Here is an 18,993-nt window from a genome sequence, read left to right as displayed (position 1 = left end):
AGATGCAGAACATGACATGCCTGAACAATCTGTATTCTGGTGCACTCTTTGTAGTAGATTTGGCCTCAGTGTTTATTTTGGGGGCGGGGAGAGACGAGAGGTGGCTAGGTCAAGTGGGCAAAAAGAAACAGGGATTTCTCTGCTGAGTGGCATTTTCTTTCCAACCAGACGATTCCACTGAACGCTGACCCCAGAACATTCTAGAAGAGATGCCCAATCCAAATGAAATGTTCTGATATCCTAGCATTTTAGAAAGTAAAAATCACATTCTCAAGCATGCCTAGAATATTCTCCTAGAACTCAGTATCTCACATTCACCCTTGCAGCTTTCTCCACTATTATTTTCCATTAATTTGGTGGCCAGTCGTTTGATAGCTTGTATAAGTGCTGATTCAACAATGCGTCAGCAGTTCTTCACTCATTTTCAGTGTTCAACTTACTCAGTTATTCCCGTTTCATTTCCTGACAACACCAGCACTTAATGGCAACACATAAATGTCCTTAGCTGGGTCCTTCTCTCTCGGCCATGCAGTGTAGCTACACGCTAGCCTCTCTCTTACTCTCATACTCATGATCTTTCTTCATGGCTATTTTTAGTTTTCCTGGCTCAAGCTTCTTCAAGCCACTGAAACACAGCCGTCACACTCTTTCTCTCCCTCTGGCATGTATGTGCTGGTAGGAGCCCCCCAGGTAAAAATTGCTGCAGAAATCCTTTCGTGTTTCTTCCTCAGGAAAACTTATGGCCTTGGGATCACAGCTCCGTTTTTAAGATGGACATAAGCTGGACGACCTTCTGATGGGCTGAAAACTTTGAGTTGGATGTGGACATTTTTCTCTCAGATGACAGAATCACTCCAACCTCCCCTTTGCCGTTGCTTCCTTTCCTCGAAGGTAGCTGTATCTTGTTTTCTTTAAAAAGCTTTTTCTTCCAAATTTGCCGGCCATGCCGACCATCATTAGCGCGTCTGTGGCCCCACAGACAGGGACTGAGCCCAGATCCCCAGGGCCGATTCCCCATCCAGCCCAGGGCAAGACCACCGAGGCTGGCGGCGGAAACCCGAGTGGCATCTATTCAGCCATCATCAGCCGCAATTTTCCTATTATCGGAGTGAAAGAGAAGACATTTGAGCAGCTTCACAAGAAATGTCTAGAAAAGAAGTTTCTTTATGTGGATCCTGAGTTCCCACCGGATGAGACCTCTCTCTTTTATAGCCAGAAGTTCCCCATCCAGTTCGTCTGGAAGAGACCTCCGGTGAGTAGCTTACTGGTTGCTGGTTGGGGTTTTTGCCTCCGAGAAGCCCTCCCACTGAGCACCTCCCCACAGCTCAGCTGTGCACATGGGCGCTGAGGGAAGGATCCTGGCAGCAGCTCCACTGGGCTCTGTCCTCAGGTGAGGCAGGGCTGAGTCTCACTCTTGGTCTCAGTCTTTATGGGAAAAACAACAACAACAATTAAAAAAAAAAAAAACACCTTGCTTTTTATAAAAGTAATTGGCAATCAGTTGAATTCATCCTATAAAAGTAAATAATTCCCTTCCCAGAACAAATTTCAAACAGTCCAGATCAGGCCTCTCTGTTTAAAAATCTCACATCTCTATAAGGTTTCTTCAATTTCTTGGGCTAAAATCATGTTGCTCTTCTTCAGTTTGCCAGTAGCCGTGTCTTTTTGCAACACAGAGGCCCCAGAAAGAGGAGAGTGACAGGCAAAGATTCCTGTTTCCCCGCATAAAAGGTTAGAATTTGTAGGAAAAACCCTAGCAATTGTTTTGTCCATATTCCTCACTTCACAAAGGAGGAAATAAAGGGACACCTGAGGGAAGTACAGCCAGCGAGCACATGACAGCCCGGATTAAAATCCTTTCTCTTTTAGGTAACTCTTCCAGCCTCTGGGTTTCATTTACAGTGATCTACCAGAAGGAAAATCATATTCCCCTGGCTCCCTTCTCTGCTCTTACCTCCAGTATGACTCTTGTTCTTAATTCAAGAAATACTTACTAAGCATCTATGAGAGGCAGAAACCAGGCAAGCAACTGGGGAGACAGCAGTAAATACGACAAAACTTCCTGCTCTCTTGGAGCCTAGAGTCCTGAGGTTAAGAAGGGCATGGAACAGGAGAGATGACTGTCAGGTGACAATGTTCAGGGAATCATAAGGCAAAGACAGCTAACCTCGTCCAGGGAGAGAAACCCTCCCTGAGGAAATCATTTACTCTGCGGCCCAATGCTTTCATTAGCTTAATCAAGTTAAGCTGAGGCCAATGCTGTTCATTAGCCATGGTTTTCTTTTTAACCTGAGATGAAAGATCCAATCCTGTTGTCACCCTGTGTGTTCCCCAGGGCTCCTTTACTCTCTTGACAGTTCTGTAGTAAGGCCCGTGACTGTCCTGAGTGCCCTCAATTTAATTTAGAAGTGAGGACTTGAAAGAACTTTATTCTCCAACCCAGTTGCTGCCCTGCTGCCAGGGTACAGGGACATGTCGCCACCCTCCAACGCCTGCCCCCTGCTGACATATCTTCTATGACACCGGTCTGCCCCCTTCTCCATGCCTTCAGGATAAGTCCAAACCTCTTAACGGGGATATAGGCCCTTCTCAAGTTGGCCCTGCCTACCTGTCCGTCTCATCTTCACCCTCTCCCTGTGGCGCCTGACACATTCAGCAGTGCTGTTATTCCAAGTCTTCTCACGCCTGGAGGCCTTTGCTCATGCTGTCTGTCTGTCTGGAACGCCCTTCTTGTTTTCATCTGATTTGCTCTTCCTCACCCGCTTTCCAAAACTCTATTCAGGTGTCACTTCCATCGAGCTTTCTCATCTTCTGAGATCAGGGGCCATTTCTGTTCATCTTTGGGCACCCTTAGCCAGCAAAGGGCCAGGCCCTCAGTAGATACTCAGCTACTGCTGGTGAATGAAACCCCACATCTGAAGGCGCTGACCACCAAGAGACACGGAGCGCCCTGCATTCCGAGTCAGGGAGTTCCTGAAAGCCTTTCTAATAGTAGTGCAGAGAAAAAATTTAAAAACTTACAAATATTGTTTGTAGTGAAATCATTGGTGGATTTTCATCTTAAAAGCTAGACTTGCATGTTAATAAAAATCTTTTAAGGGTTTATTATACTCTAAGCACTAGCTCTGTCCTGAAAGTTACACTGTCAGTGTCAGCACGACGTGAGAGGCTCAGAAGACCTATCTGTTCCAGACTGTGCTCCCTGAATTTTCTACTGTTGCTAAAGGTCCAGAGAGCAAAGCCCTCTCTTAATTAATACGATCCTTTCCCCTGGGGTTAAGATTGGGGAATGCAGCCTATTGGGCTTATTAGCATAAATTAGCATGCAGAGAGATGGTCAGAGTTGGAATGAATCTTGGAGATGTGGTTCAGCCCCCTCACATGCAGGTGAAGTGATTAAGGTCCAGAAAGGGCAAATGACTCATCTATAGTCACACAACGAGTTGACTGAAACTGAACAAATGACTTCTGAACTTCCTGAAACGTAAAGCCCTTTTGGAGACATACGTTGTCCATATACTCCATCGATGTAGTGGCCTTTGCCATGCTTGAGCAGTCAGAAAAGGAGGCTATATCCTTCCTGCTTTTACTATCTAAGGCACAGAGTCATTGAAAACCATTGAAGAAACATCTGAATTTTTCTTCACAATCAGGTATTACTTATTACAATCAGATGACGAGGCTGAGGCTGAAGCTGAGGATAGTGATGAAGAAGAAGAGAGAATTAGTACTGGCCAACTATAATTCTAGCTAAGATAACATGCCGCACTTTCAGCCTTTTCCTCTTAAAAAGAAGAGAGACCCAGGCCACGTGTCCTCACATCTATAATCTCTTCGCACAGGCGTACCAGTGCTCCCTCACTGCCTTTCCTCCTCTGTGAGGGAGCATCATGCACTGAGTCTCCAGGCCAAACAATCTGATTCCTCTCACCTTTCCTCAGATGATCTAATTCTAGGACCAGAAAACATACAAATCCTACAATACTTCCCAATTTTTAAGCCAAATTTTCTTGATGGCAAACCCCTCGGTAGAAAAGAATGGCTTCTAGAATAGGGCTTCTGGGAGACTGATGACTCTTACCCAGTATCACTGGGGACAGGTGTGAGGGAAACAAGTGTTTCATTCTACGTGGTCGGGGCTTCAGTCCCACAACACAGATGACCTCTCTCCTCTCCTGGATGATGTGTAAAGAGAACCTTACCTGTGAAGCCCCACCCCTTTCTTCCTTTTTCCTCTTGGGAGCAAGCTACCTGCTCCTCCTTATGGCAAGTTTCACAGAGGCAAGTTCCTGTGGGGAGACCTGCAGAGGTCCTGCGCCACCTGGGCCACCTACTACTACTGCTGATTAACAGTTATGGTAACAGCTAATCTTGATTGAGAACACATCACGTGACATATGAGTACTTCCACACGTTAACTCATTTAATCTTCACAACAACCCTGTGAGGTGAGTTCTATTATTGTCCCCACTTTGCAAATGAGGAAACTGAGACTCAGGTCTCTTGCTGCAGATCTCCCCGTTAGTAAAGAGTGGAGTTGGGATTCAAACCCAGGCAATCTGGCTCTAGCGCCTTATCTCTTAACGATGAAATCTGTCTCACTCTGGGATTTAGAAGCCAATGTCAGATTTATCAACAATATGTGGCATTTTGGACTCCCTCCTGCCCTATACTTATGTCTTACTCCTCCATTGGTTCAAAAGTCAGGCATAGAAACGAGGTGTTATTTATTGGGCTTCCACAAGCCACATCAGACATTGAATGGCACCTCTGGGTTTGGCCCCTAGAAGAAGCAGCCTCTGTGAGCAGGAAATAGAGTGACACAGTGGCTGAGAACCACGTCTCACTCTGGTTCAAGTCCTGGGCCTGCTGGTCACGTCGTTTTCTCTTTTCCACAAGTTCCCCTCTGGAAAATGGGGAATAATCGTAATAGAAGAACCTATCTCGTAAGGTTGTTGTGAAGATTAAGTGCATTCATGCACACTGCCAGCTTAAATGCCGGGCATTGGCTGAATGCCCAATAATCATGGACTGTTCTTATCACCATCTACATCTGCTGTGCAGTCTCTTAAAAGAGGCAACATCATAAACATCTTTTCATCTTAATTTGTGTCTATTAACCACAGCAATGTATCTAAGTACTTCGTGCCTGATCTAATTGAATTGGTCCAACTGAATATGAGGATATGTGTGTGAACAGTCCCCTCATGGGAAGGCGATTGCTTATTCTTTAAGACAATTACAGTCAACTAAATATATTGAATATAAAATGTGTGTTTGGTTATAAAAATGCAAGTGTTATCAAGCACCTCCATCTTACGCCCCAGGTCTTCCCCTAAGAAATCTGCTCTCTCGTCTCCTCTGCCCTCCAAAGCTCCTGGCGCTGACAGCTGGGACTCTGCATTTTCCCTTCGCAATTTTCTGCTCCGTTTTTTTTTGTTTCCATTAGCTTTTAAGGGTAGGAGAATTCACCACCTGCCCCTTGTCTCCAAATCCCGTGCTTTATATTTTGCTGGCAGTGGCTAGACCCCTAGTAATAGGCTGCCTAACCCACCTCTTCCTCTCAAGTCCTGTCCCCATCTCTCCATCTTTTCAGGGCCGCACCTTTTGCTAATTCAGAGCTGGTTCTCATCTTCACCCACATTTCTCTGGTATATGCTTTCCCTCTTATCTGTTTTTATGATTACAATCCCAGTCCATTGTGCTCATCCCCATTGGTCTAACCTGCTCTTGGCCCTGCTCTTCTATACGTCTTGGACCAGCTAGTTCCCTCTGCCAATGTCTGAACCTGAGGAAACCTCCCTCCCAGGGAGAAAACGGCTCCTTTATGCTCTAAACAGGTGAGTTTATGTCACTGTAGCTCCCATACCTGGAAAGCTCTTGAATTACAGTCTTTTTAAGGATAGAGTTTAGGTAAGTTTCCCAAGCTGCAATTCATCGTGAATCACATTTCAGCAAGTCTCAAAGATTTTGGTGCTGGTATTTTCTTGATTTTATCAGAGGGAGTCCACAAGTCATGACAACCACCCAACTGAATGCAACAGAAGGAAGCTTTTTAACATTAAGATGCATCACAATTTCCGAGATGTTAAAATGGGAGGCGGACGAAGTGCTTTAGAATGGAAAACTAAGACAAATAAGACCCCTTTCCCAGTTACGCACAGTTCTCCCATTCCCTCCCTACTCCTCTTCCCAAACCATTTCTTTCTCCCATGCTGCCAGTCAGCACAGATCCAACCACACCTGCTGGGTTTTGCTGCTGTCTGGTTGACCAGGCCTCCTGCCCCTTCCCGGGTCCTCATCGTCCCCACAGAACCAACTTCTCCCTTGTACAAAAGGCTGTTACACTAGGGGGAAAACTCATTCCATTCTTCGGGTTAGGTCTTGTTACTACCACAAAATTATCTGTGATTTTTTAAACTTGTTTAGCCAAATGTACTTAACAAATGTGAATCCTTAGCATGGCAAACTCTTCCTCGTCTCTCTTCAAGAGGAAAACTCCTAAGAAAAAATTAGAAAGATTCTTGTGATTACAGAAAATAAATTCTTTCTGGGGGTGGACATGATTGTTTTCTGGGAGTCGGGGGAAAGGGAAAAAAAATGCTAGTTTACTTACCAGAGGGAGGACAGCTAGAAACCAAAGGTGAGTGGGGGAAACAGGGAGGCCACACACCTGTGTTATCCTTGCACTTGACCTGACCCTCAAAGACACCTTTATTGATGAACTTGTGAAATGCCTGTGGCAAGTAATTTTTGGGTCAAGGGCAGAAGTTGTTATCGATTTACACAGGCAGGACTGAACCAGCACAGCCGGAAGTCAGAGTGTGGAAAGCAGTGGGGGAGTGGGAGAAGGGAAGCTTGAAGAAGCAAACTGCCGGAAACCAATGAACTCTGGTGGGATGAGGAGGCTTTGCCCTCTCAGGCTGTGAAGTGGAGGTCTGAGATCTCCAAGGAACCCTGAGGCCCCAGCTAACACCTGGAAGTATTCTGCTGAAGAGAAGCTGATGCTTTCTTTACCATTTTCATCCAAACTTCGAGTTTAAAGAATCACGATTAGAACTTTTAGACGTTTATGATATACTCCTAGAACACCAGGAATCTAGTATAAAAACTGATCTTAAAAACTTATAAATCAGAGGATTGAAAATGTTTGGAAAGTATTTCTTTTAGCCATTCTAGGTGACGGGTTTCTTTCCTGATGTTAAGGTTTTGAAGGGAAAACAGATGCCCCCATTCTTCAATAACCTACAGTTAGTACCTTTCACAGTCTGCAAGTTCATCCTTATTTCTAGCCAAAACTCCACCAGCCACAATTTAGCACATTATCTCTGGCTCTGAACTAGAAGACAGTAAAATAGAGCCCCCAAAAAACAGCTGGTTACCTCTATATCGTAAGTCTCCCTATTCGTAAATAATGTCATCCTTCGTTTAGTTGCTTCAGCTCAGATAGTCATAAAACTCCTCGAACTTTATACCCCACAAGTATTCTTTTTCCAACACTGGGTATGTCAGTGATGTGATCCACATACAGTCAAGCCTCTTTATTCATGGATTCTATATTTGTAAATTCACCTACTCCCTAAGATTTATTTGTAACCCCCCAATCAAAATCCGTGGTGCTTCTGTGGTCATTTGTGGACATGTGTAGGACAGCGGAAACTTTGAGTCGCTCTATGCACATGTTCCCAACTGAACCCAAACAAAACATCACTCTGCCTTCCTGTTTCGTTTCTTTGCATGGTCTATTTAGTGCCACAGTTTTCACATTTTTGTACTTACTGTTGGTGTTTTCTCTGTTTAAATTGTCCCCCAAACATAGCACCAAAGTGCTATCTAGTGTTCCTAAGTTCAATAAGGCTGTGATGTGCCTTAAAGAGAAAATACACGTGTTAGATAAGCTTCATTCAGGCAAGAGTTGGTGCTGTTGGCTGTGAGTTCAATACTAACAAATCAATACTGTATATTAAATAAGGCGTCTCTAAACAAAAATACACATAAAATAAGGTTGTGTATTGATCAGTTGATGAAAATGTTGTGATCAGAGACTCACAGGAATCTAATCCTGTATTCCTCTAGGAGCAACGGTTCAGCATTCACTCATTCAGTCCTCACAGCGACTTTATAGAACGTTACCACGAATGATGAGAATCAATTGTACTTCCTATGTTCTCTGTAGTCTGAAAGATCACAGCTTGAAACAACACCCTATTAAGAGTCTGATCAATAGGAAACACTGCAACATATTTTAATCCATCGCAGTCATTATTCTTTTTGATGTTCATGTTGTCCCGTCTTTGGACAGTAGGAATCACCTACAAGTTACCTGTATAATTTGACAGGACCCCATTCATCTGAAATAGCTTCCTTGTTTTCTGGCCACAACAAAAAGTCCCAGGCTCATCTTCTACATTTCTTGCCCCAGACCTGGAATGAATCCTCTCTTCAAGGAGCCAGGTTCCTTTTAGTCTGAAATGGAAAGTAAAGGGGTGAAATGTAGCAGACAATGACTACCGACTTTCTAGGACTCAGTGCTCGGCCTTTACATCAGCCCTCTGAAGGTGGACGCTTTCTGACAACCCGTGGTGACACCAGAGGTCTCTTGCTCTGATGACCTCCTCCGTGTACCCCATGGCGTCTATAATTAACACTCAACCCTATGTATCTTCCCAACCAAAGGTCCCCTTGATCTGTGTTACTCAGTTCTGAAAGGAAGAACTCCTATGTTGGCACAAAAGAAGTTACTCCATGCCAGTGTGAGATGAGAGGGAGGGAGCAGAACTGCAGGAGAACCTAGGCTGTGAGCAGTGAGCCTCTGTTCCTAGGCCCTAAGTCCCACTCGGGTGTCTCGCAGGGATATTATTTATCTTCCAGTGAACTTGGCTTGGCAGGAGGTCTCCTTGTAGTCTATTTAGAGTGTCATCTGTCAGTTTACAGAGAAGCGGGATTACTGGGCTAGACACAAGAGCAAGAACTGAGAGCATTGTGCAGAGTGATTAAACAGCAGGATTTAGAACCAAACAGACCTGCTCTGAACCCTGGCAAGTCTGCCACTAGCAAGGCACATAAAATTTCTAAGTTTCACTTTTCTCTTCTGTAATGGGGATAATGATGTTCTCATCTTCTGGCTGCTCTGAGTCAGCATCCATAAAGCCCTCCTATGTGCTCAGGGTAAGGCAGGATTACTATTAGCCTAAGCGGCAAAGGGCAGAAGCGTACCACAATGATGAAGGGCACAGGCTTCCAAGTCAGACGGACTTGATTCAACTCCCAGCTCCACCTCTTCATAATGTGACCTCATGCAAGTTGCTGGCCATTCCTGGGCCTCAGTTTCCTCATCTGTGAAAAAAAACAATGAAACTTCTTACTTTCATAGAGTTGTTGTAAGGATTAAATGAGACGCTGTATATGACATGCTTAACACAATGAGTCAATAAATAGAGATGCTGGTGATTGAAAGGCAAAATGAGGTGCCCAACTGAGAGCCAGCCCTCCCTCTCTCTACTCAGCAGACAATCATGACAGTGCCATTCATGTTTTGGTGAAAGTGACAATTCTACAAATAATGTGTAGGGCTGCCTCCTCTTACATCCCAAAGACAGAAGCTCCTCCTGAGAGTCATGATGGGGACAGAGTTCTAGACATCACAGTGAACATGCTGAAGTTACTCAGTAATACAATGCTTCCAATGGGAGGGGCAGGGACAGAAATAGCCAAGAAATGTATGAAAACATGCATTTCCTGGATGATGAATATGTCAGACCATCTTTTCATACATTTATGTATTTCTTGTCCATTTGTTATGTTGCTGTCCGTGAAATACCTGTTAATGTCTTTGGCTCATCTTTCTATTGTTTGTCTTTTTCAGCTTGAATTGGAGGCTTTCTTTGTATATCCTGACACTAATCATTTATTGGTTAGATGTGCGAAGAATACCTTCTCCCACTTTATGGTTTGCCTTTTCACCATCTTAAGGGTATTTTTATTTAAAAACTTAATTAAAAGTTCTAAATTATTAACAATCCTTAATTTATTATTTTTTTCCTTTATGGTTAATGTTTACGTGTTCTGTTAAAGTTTTTCCTAAACCAAAGTCGTTCTTCTTTATTATCATTTAGAAATTTTATTTTTCTGCCTTTATATTTGTGTCTATAATCTATCTAGAAATAATTTTTGCACGTAAAATAGGGATCACATTTTGTTGTTTTTCCATGGACTATGGATACTGAAAGGCCCCAGCGCAATTTATTAAAAAGACAATCCTTTCTCCACTGTTTTGCAATGCCACATTTTAAGTAAATCAAGTGTCTACCAATGTGTGGCTCTGCACTCTCTGTTGTGTTCCATTTGTGTTTATTTATCTATTTTTGTGCCAAAATTATACTTTGTACCAGTAAGTCTTGACATGCAATAGAGGAAGTCCTCTCAACTTGCTTTTCTTCTTCAGTACTGTTTTAGCTATACTTGACTCTTTACCTTTCAATACTCTTTGAATTTAGAAGAGTATTGAGTTCCAAAAAAAATCCTGTTGGGATTTTCAGTGGGATTGCATTGACTCAATATAGGAAGAATGTACATCTTGTCATTACTGAGTCTTCTTATCCATGAAAAAGGGATGTCTATCTATTTAAATAAATTTTATAATTTTCACCACAAGAGTCTTGAATATTCTTTGTCAGATTTATTTCTAGGCATCTTTTGTTGTTATTTTTATAAATGGCATCTTAAAATTGTACCCTATATCTCTGGCATAAACATTCATTTGACTCTTATATCCAATATATTTACTAAACTGTTAGTAATTCTAAAAATTTGATTGCAGATCCCAAGTTATTGGTCTGTAGACTCCATGTTTCTATATAGTTAGGTGATTTGCAAATAATGGCAGGCCTGCTTGGCACATTATGCACAACTGTATTCAGCAGCCTAATTCTTATTTTATTGCACCAGCTAAACCCTCCAGCATAATATTAATAATACAGAAGTTAACAGAAATCTTTGTCAGTTCCCAAATTTAAAGGGAATATTCTTTTTTAAATTAATTGGGGTAACAATGGTTAGTAAAATTACATAGGTTTCAAGTGTACACTTCTGTAATATATCATGTATGTATTACATTGTATGCTCACCACCCAGAATCAATTCTTCTTCCATCACCATATATTTGATCCCCTTTACCTTCTTCTACCATCCCCCCACCTCCCTTACCCTCTGGTAACCACTAAACTGTTGTCTGTGTCTATGAGTTTTTATTTCTTTGCTTATCTTGTTTGTTTGTTGCTTTCAGTTTTATATCCCATACATGAGTGAAATCATATGGTGCTCGACTTTTTCTGATTTATTTCACTTAGCATAATAATCTCAAGATCCAGCCATGTTGTAGCAAATGGCAGTATTTCATCTTTTCTTATGGCAGAGTAATACTCCATTGTGTACATATACCACATCTTTTTTATCCAATCATCTATTGAAGGATACTTTGTTTGTGGCCACCATAAATAATGCTGCAATAAATATCAGAGTACATACATCTTTATGGATAAATGTTTTCAGATTTTTGGGGTAGATACCCAGGAGAGGGATTGCTGGGTCATACGGTAATTCTATTCTTAATTTTTTGAGGACCCTCCACACTGCCTTCCATAGTGGCTGCACCAATCTGCATTCCTACCAACAGTGTATGAGTGTTCCTTTTTCTCCATAGTCTCTCTAACACTTGTTATTATTTGTCTTGTTGATAATAGCTATTCTGACAGGTGTGAGGTGATATCTCATTGTGGTTTTGATTTGCATTTTCCTAATAGCTAATGAAATTGAGTATTTTTTCATATATATATCTGTTGGCCATTTTTTGGGAGTAGTTTCTGTTCATGTCCTCTGCCCTTTTTTAAATTGAATTGTTTGTCTTTTTGTTGTTGAGTTGTATGAGTTCCTTATATATTTTGGATATTAGCCCTTTTTCGGAGGTATTGTTTGCATAAGTCTTCTCCCATTCACTTGTTTGTAAAGGGAGTATTCTTAATGCTTCACTGTTGAATAGATTTGCTGTAGACTTATTTGTAGATACAACTTATCATTAAGAAGTTCCCCTCTGTTACTGCTTTGCTAAGAATTTCTTTAAAAATCATAAAGTTGTTAAACTTTATCCAATACTTTTTCTGAATTTGTCAAGAAAATCATGTGATTACCTTCCTTTAAACAGTTAATATACAAAATTATATTAATAGAGTTTTCTGATGTTGACCCCTGGCATTCTTAGAATAAACCAAACTTAGAACGTAATATCATTTTTATAGAGGACTGGATTTTAATATGCAAATCTTTTATTTAGATTTTTTATTTAGATGATCATTAGTGAGATTGGCTTATTATTTCCCTTTCTTGTGCTGTCCCATTTTGTTAGCAAGGTTATACTAAATGATGGGGCAAGTTCCTTCCTCTGTTTTGTAGAATAGATTGTGTAAGATGAAAACTTTATGTTCCTTAAATATTAAGTAGAATTTTGCCAGTGTTTTCTTAAGGGAAAATATTTATTTATTGATGCAACGTCTTCAATAACTATGGGATCACTTGAAATTGTTTTTCTTCTTGAGTCAGTAGTAATATTTATTTTTCTAGGAATTTGTAATGACGCTTTTTATCTCTAAAAAGGCTTCTTTTTGCTTTAAAGTCAATCTTATTGGATATGAATGTAGGTACATAAGCTTTGGGATAAGTTTTTGCTTGATAATATTTTTTTCATTCTTTTATTTCCAACATTTCTATTTCCTGATGTCTTGGGTGTGTTTTTTATAAACTGTTATAACTTTTTAAAATCCAAGCTGAAAACCTTTGTCTTTTAATTGAAGATTTTAGTTTATTTACATTGATTATGAGCATTGATATATATTTTTAAAATTTATTTCTATCATCTTAACCACAACCTTTCTGTTTGTATTGCTTTTTAAAAGTTGCTTCTTTTCTCTTTATGCCCTTTTTCAAAATTGATTAAAATTGTTTTTTCTCATTTTTTTCTTCCTACGAGTTTGAAAGTTATTAACTAGTTCTATTTTTTCACTGATTGCCCTAAATTGATAACATATATATTTATCATGACAGAGCCTGAAATTGTTTAATAGTTTTATTTTCCTCACAAACAAATGAAAACCATAGAGCACTTTAACTCTAAGAACTCCCAACTAATACGCCATTGTTTTCAAAATTTTAGCTCTATTTTGATTTTTCAACCTTAAAAATTAGAAAACAATGTAATGTTTAACGCAGTCAATATTTGCTTAGATTTACACATATACATGTTTATCTATTTCTTTGTTTACTGTTCCTTCTTGAGTCTTAGACTTTTCCTTCTAGAATATTTTACTTTTTCCTAAAGTACATTGATTACAAGTTCCTTTAGTGAGGTTCTATTTGTAGTAAGCATTCTCAATTTTTATTTGTATGCAATTTGCTCTTACTCTTGTAATCAATTTCCTGAGTAAGCAGTTCTAGGTTGATTCTCACTACTGTCTTCTGGTTTACATTTTTGTTGAAATCAGCAGTCATTCTTAATGGCTGCTGTCCCTTAATAGGTCATTTGCCTTTTCTCTCTGACTTCTTTTAAGACCTTCCCTCTATGGTATTCTGCAATGCCACTATGTTGTGTCTAAACACATATTTCTTTATATCTTCCCTGCTTAGGATTCATTGGGATTCCTGAATCTGAATCTGAGCCATTGACCAATTGTAGAAAAATCTCTTAAAATATTAATTCTCCCCACACTTTCTGTTATCTTCTTCTAGAACTCCAGCTAGCTATGTGCTGAACTTACCTTGCTTTATCCTGCATATATCTAATATATCGTAACCTCTTTTTTTCTTTATTTTAAAAAAATTTCTCATCTCCTTGATTCACTGTGTGGTATTCTAGGTAACTTCTGATCTAGCTTCCAGTCCACTATTTCTCACTTCAACATCACCTAATCTAATTACCGGATTATTAAATTTATGTATGAACCTTAACTGGATTCTGGTTCAAATAATAAAAGGAGCCATAAAAGATATTTGGGGAACAAATGAAGAAATTAGCATGTACATTTGGATCTTGGATAATATTAGAGAATAATAGTCTATTTCCTTAGTGATAATGGCCTTACAGTCAGTAGGAGAGTATTCTTGTCCTCAGGAGATACCTACTCTATCCTAACTATTTAGGTGTGAAGCGTCATGATACCTATGACATCCTTCAAATGGTCCAGCAAAAAAATAAAATCTATATATACATATATATATACATATATATATATGTAAAACAAAGATGGCAAAATATTAACAATTGATAGATCTAGATGAAGGCTACATGGGTGTCCATTCTTTAAACTTTTCTGTAAGTTTGATATTTTTCATAATAGGAAGCTAGAAAATTAGGATAGGGAAGTTTAAAATTTCAATAGTAGGGTTGATATAAAATTAAAAGGAAATCTAGACTACAGAACAAACAAAAATAGAAAAATACAATAAAATTAGAGGAGGTTTAACATCTGATTTTTAGGAGTTCAAAATTTAAAAAAAAGAATTGAAAGGGAGAGAAATGTCAAAGAAATAATAATATAATAATATCCTGGAACTGAGGACAAAAGTCTCTATGTTGAAAACAGTCACTGAGTGCTCAGCACAAAGAATTAAAAAATAAACTCACACCAAGGCACATAAATGCGGCTTTTGGGATTTGGAATGTTTGGATGGGAAGGGAAAAAACCCTAAGAGCTTTCAGGGGGACAAGACAGGTCACATACAAAGGCATGTTCATCAAAATTGCATTATACTTCTGAACAACACCAGATAACTAGGAGCAATAAAACAATGCCTTAAAAATTCTGAAGAAAACTGGGTTTCAACTTAAAATACCTACCTAAATACTTAAAATACCTAACCAAACTCTCAGTCACATGCAAAGGTAGAAAAGAGTTAAACCATCAAGGACTTTGGCAGTATACTTCCCACACATCCATTCTTAGGAAGCTGCAGGTTGTGTGCCAATAAAATCAAGGAGTAAACCAAAGAAGAGTTAGAATTCTAGAAACAGAATTCTACCCAGGAGAAAGGCACAGTCAGTGCCAGGCCCCTGCTCCAGTCCTGGAGAACAGCTGGTCTGGTTCGGGTGATTGAAGGAGGTTGAAAAGGAAGGCCTTGGTGAAGAAGCAATGGAACTGCTAGGTTATCTGATGAATTTAAGTTTTTGGAAAAACTATTGCTGGGAAAAGCATTGATAGATACATAGAAAGTAAGAGAATTACAAAGAATAAGAGAAAGGAAACATTCATACAGAAAAGGAATGTAACACAGGATACCACCCTAGCTGAGAAGTGAACAATAATTACCTAATCACACTAAAGTAAATACTGAATTTTAATTTTACCATCATTTGTGACATAACTACTTGGGGAAAATGGTGAGCAAAGTATAATGTGAGAAGCCTAAATTTCATTTACCAAAATAGGAACTCTATTGATACTTTCTAAAAATAACAAATTAGAAAGTAATATATAAGCATATTATTAGAAATATAGCCGTAAATATCAGAAGAATGAGCGAAAATAATTGAAAGTGGCTGTCTCTGAGGAAAAGGATTTGCAAGGCAAGAGACTGCTATTCCTCTATGTACCTTTTTTATTGTTTGATTAGTCAAAATTTTGTTCATGTATAAACTGACTAAAAATAATTTCTTAAAAGAGTTGACCTCAAAAATTATTTTGAGCTATGATAGTAGCCAATAATGCTAACATCGTCGTTTTAGACTTTAGTGGACATAAGAATCTCATGGTGCACTTATTTAAATTGCAGGGTCTCAGACCCCTATCAAAAGTATTTGAATCCTTAAGTCTGGGATGAGTCCTGGGCACCTGCATTTTAAATTGTTTTCCCAGGTGATTCTGATGCAGGTAGTCCAAAGTCCACCCTTTGAGAAGCACAGAAGAGATGAAAGCCAACAGGAGTCGGTGAGTGGATGGTGAGACAGGCTGCCAGACGCATCAGCTCCCGGCTCTCACGTTCGAGTTGCCCATTTAAGCATGGCAGAAAAGCTGAGCTTTCTTGTGAATATAATTCTGACACTCAATTTTCCTCCTTCCCCACCCACCACATTCTCTGCCTCATAGTTCCTGAATTTGCAACCATGAATGTCTGTTCACTGCCACTGTGACCCACTCTAACTGGGATTTTCATTTGAGGTCAAGTCACCTACCTACCCACTGGGTCCTTCTCATAGATCACTGTCCCTAAATGGCCAGTCAAGGTCTTTGGGGGGCCGGAGCAGGGACATCAGGAGAATGAAGGCTTCATTAACCTCAGACAATGGCTTGGAGCAGGTTCCTTCTCTGCATTCAGCAGCCTGTATAGGATTAGTATATACAGCATGTTTTGAAGGCCTCATGCTGTATCCCATTGGCCGCCTGTTGAATGCCTTTTGCTGAGGCAGGGTAAGCCTCACTGGAACTACCGTATATTTTCTCATTTTAAACAAAGAACCCCAGCAAGGCTGAGGGAGGTACCCTAAAGGTCTACAGGCCATTGGGGCCTGTCCTGGGGCTGTCCCTGGCTCTCTCGCTCCCCTCACTGGTTCCCTCTCTGACTGGCATGGTGTTGTCCCTTGACTGTGGGCTCAGGGGCCTCCAGCCAAAGCTGCTGACTCTGACCACAGCCTCTCTCTGGGCTGTGTTCACTTGCATCGCACTGCAGAGGGTGGAGGAGCTATATAGGCTCCGGCCCATGCACGACAGGATAAGGCCTGGCCTGATGGTGCCGTGGGAGAGCGGCCACAGCGAAGGCCCAGCTCCACTCCCTGAGCAGTCACCATGCCCTACATGCTGCCTGGATTCCTCTGTGACTGTGTAATCCGGGAGAGGGACAGGAGGAATGGAGAGGGCACCGTCACACAGCCTGTCAAGTTTGAGGGGCAGGATTTTGTCATTCTTAAGGAATGGTGCCTGGCTCAGAAGTGCCTATTTGAAGACCGTGTGTTTCCAGCAGGTGTACAGGCACTGGGCTCCCACGTGCTGAGCCAGAAAACCAAGATGAAGGCTATCACATGGAAAAGGCCAAAGGTAGGGATGGGAGGGATACAGCTTTAGGAGACAACTCCTGGGGACAGGAGGTCAAGTGGTCCAGAGCCTGAGGCCATGGATCCCCACTCTGAGCAAGTGGCTTATCAAGGTTCTCCTACCCAAGTGCCCTCAAAATACCTTCCTGCTACCTCCTCAAACTAGAGGTGATATTTTCTATGCCTGAACTAGAGATGATTATAATATTTTCTAGGTCTCTGAGCCTATCAATATTTTTAAGAGTTAATGCACTGACTTAAATTTATAGTAAAATAGAAGGTATAATTGATTATTGTGTCTCTTCTTGAAAGCAGGTATTCTGGGGGTGGAAAAATGGGGTTAAGGGTACTAAGGCTCACAGTTTCAAGGAGAGTTCTGTGGAAGGTAGTGAACAGTTAAGAAATAGGTGGCTGCCGGAGGCTGGAGACGTCTTCTTAACCTTTCACCTCAGGCTGGCTCATTAGTGACCTATTACTTGTTTAAACAGAAAGGTCCAGGTTGACCAGCCAGACTCCTTACAGGGTGAAGCAGTTGTCTCAAGGATACGTTCCTGTGCAAGTGAGGAGCCCGTTTGCTTCAGCTGAATAGGTCAAAATACTTGGAGACGTGCAGGACCAGGCCCTTCTCCTTGTATGGAGGCATTTATAACCCCGAAAGGGTTCATTGCATTTAGAGCCGGCAAGGAGTTGCCTAAATCAGTGGGCTCCAGGGCAGTGGGTCCGCAAGCTGATCCATTGGAGTGTACGAAAAAATATTTGAACTAGTTCTATTTTTTAAATAAACTTTAAATTTTAGAACAGTTTTAGATTTACAAAAAAGTTGTGAAGGTACTACAGAGAGTACCTGTATACCTTGAACCTGCTTTTCCCTATTATTACAGTGTATAATGCACACTTGTTTGCCCAAATTTGTGCAGGAAAAATAAAGATGCACATTATACATGGGTTGTACTAATTCCGTTTCCCTGAAAGTTTGAGACAAAAACGTGGGTACGCATTATACACAGGAGCATATTATACATGACAAAATATGGTAATACTTTACATTACTCTGGTACATTTGCTACAATTAACCAAAATTGATACGTTATTGTCACTTGCAGTAAGTCCATAGTTTATTCAGATTTCCTTAGTTGTTCCCTAATATCCTTTTCCTTTTTCAAGATTCCACATAGGACATGATATTGCATTTAGTAGTAATGTCTCTTGAGCCGCCTCTTGGCTATGCCAGTCTCTCAGACTTTCCTCATTTTTGATGACCTTGATAGCTCTGAGTACTGTGCAGGTATTATGTATAATATTCCTCAACTGGCATTTTTCTGCCGGTTTCCTCCGATTAGACTGGGCTTATGAGTTTTGGGAAGGAAAACCACAGAGGTAAAATGCCATTCTCATCACAGTGTACAGCAAGAGTACAGACTATCAACATGTCTTATTATTGTCGACTTTGATAACTGGCTGAAGTAGTGTTTGCCAGTATTCTCTACTATGATGTTCCTTTTTTTCCCTTTTCCATACTGTAATGTTTGGAAGCATAAACACACACTTAAGGAGAGGGAATTATGTTCTTTCTTCCTGAGGGCAGAGTATCTACGCCAAGTATTGAGAATTCTGCATGGGAGCCTTTTCTGTTTGCTTCATTTGTTTTTTTTGTTTTTTGTTTTATTTATTCAATCACTTATTTATTTCAATATGGACTCGTGGATGTTTATTTTGTATTTTGCATTATAATCCAATACTACTTTATTTTGTTGCTCAGGTTTTTTCAGCTTTAGCCATTGGGGTTTTCCTTTGAGAACTTCTTTCAACATTTCTTGCAAGACAAGTCCGCTGGCAATGAATTGCCTCTAGTTTTATTTGTCTGAGAGTTGATTTCTCCTTCACTTTTGAAAGACAATTGCTCTGCATATAGAATTCTGTGC

General features: G+C 40.5%; 1 protein-coding gene across 1 annotated transcript in view; it reads left to right on the top strand.

The window, feature by feature from the left end:
* The first annotated feature begins 446 nt into the window (after positions 1 to 446).
* CAPN3 (calpain 3) overlaps positions 447 to 18,993 on the top strand; it is a 46,566-nt gene continuing 28,019 nt past the window's right edge. Inside the window, exon 1 of the mRNA XM_033109707.1 lies at positions 447 to 1,252. Coding sequence (XP_032965598.1) covers positions 944 to 1,252 — 309 coding nt within the window. The 5' untranslated portion in view covers positions 447 to 943. The remainder of the gene's footprint in view (positions 1,253 to 18,993) is intronic.

Source organism: Rhinolophus ferrumequinum, chromosome 6, assembly GCF_004115265.2.
Source record: "Rhinolophus ferrumequinum isolate MPI-CBG mRhiFer1 chromosome 6, mRhiFer1_v1.p, whole genome shotgun sequence".
NCBI lineage: Eukaryota > Metazoa > Chordata > Mammalia > Chiroptera > Rhinolophidae > Rhinolophus > Rhinolophus ferrumequinum.
Note: the sequence above shows the minus strand (reverse complement) of the source record. Positions and strands in the feature narration are given on the sequence as shown.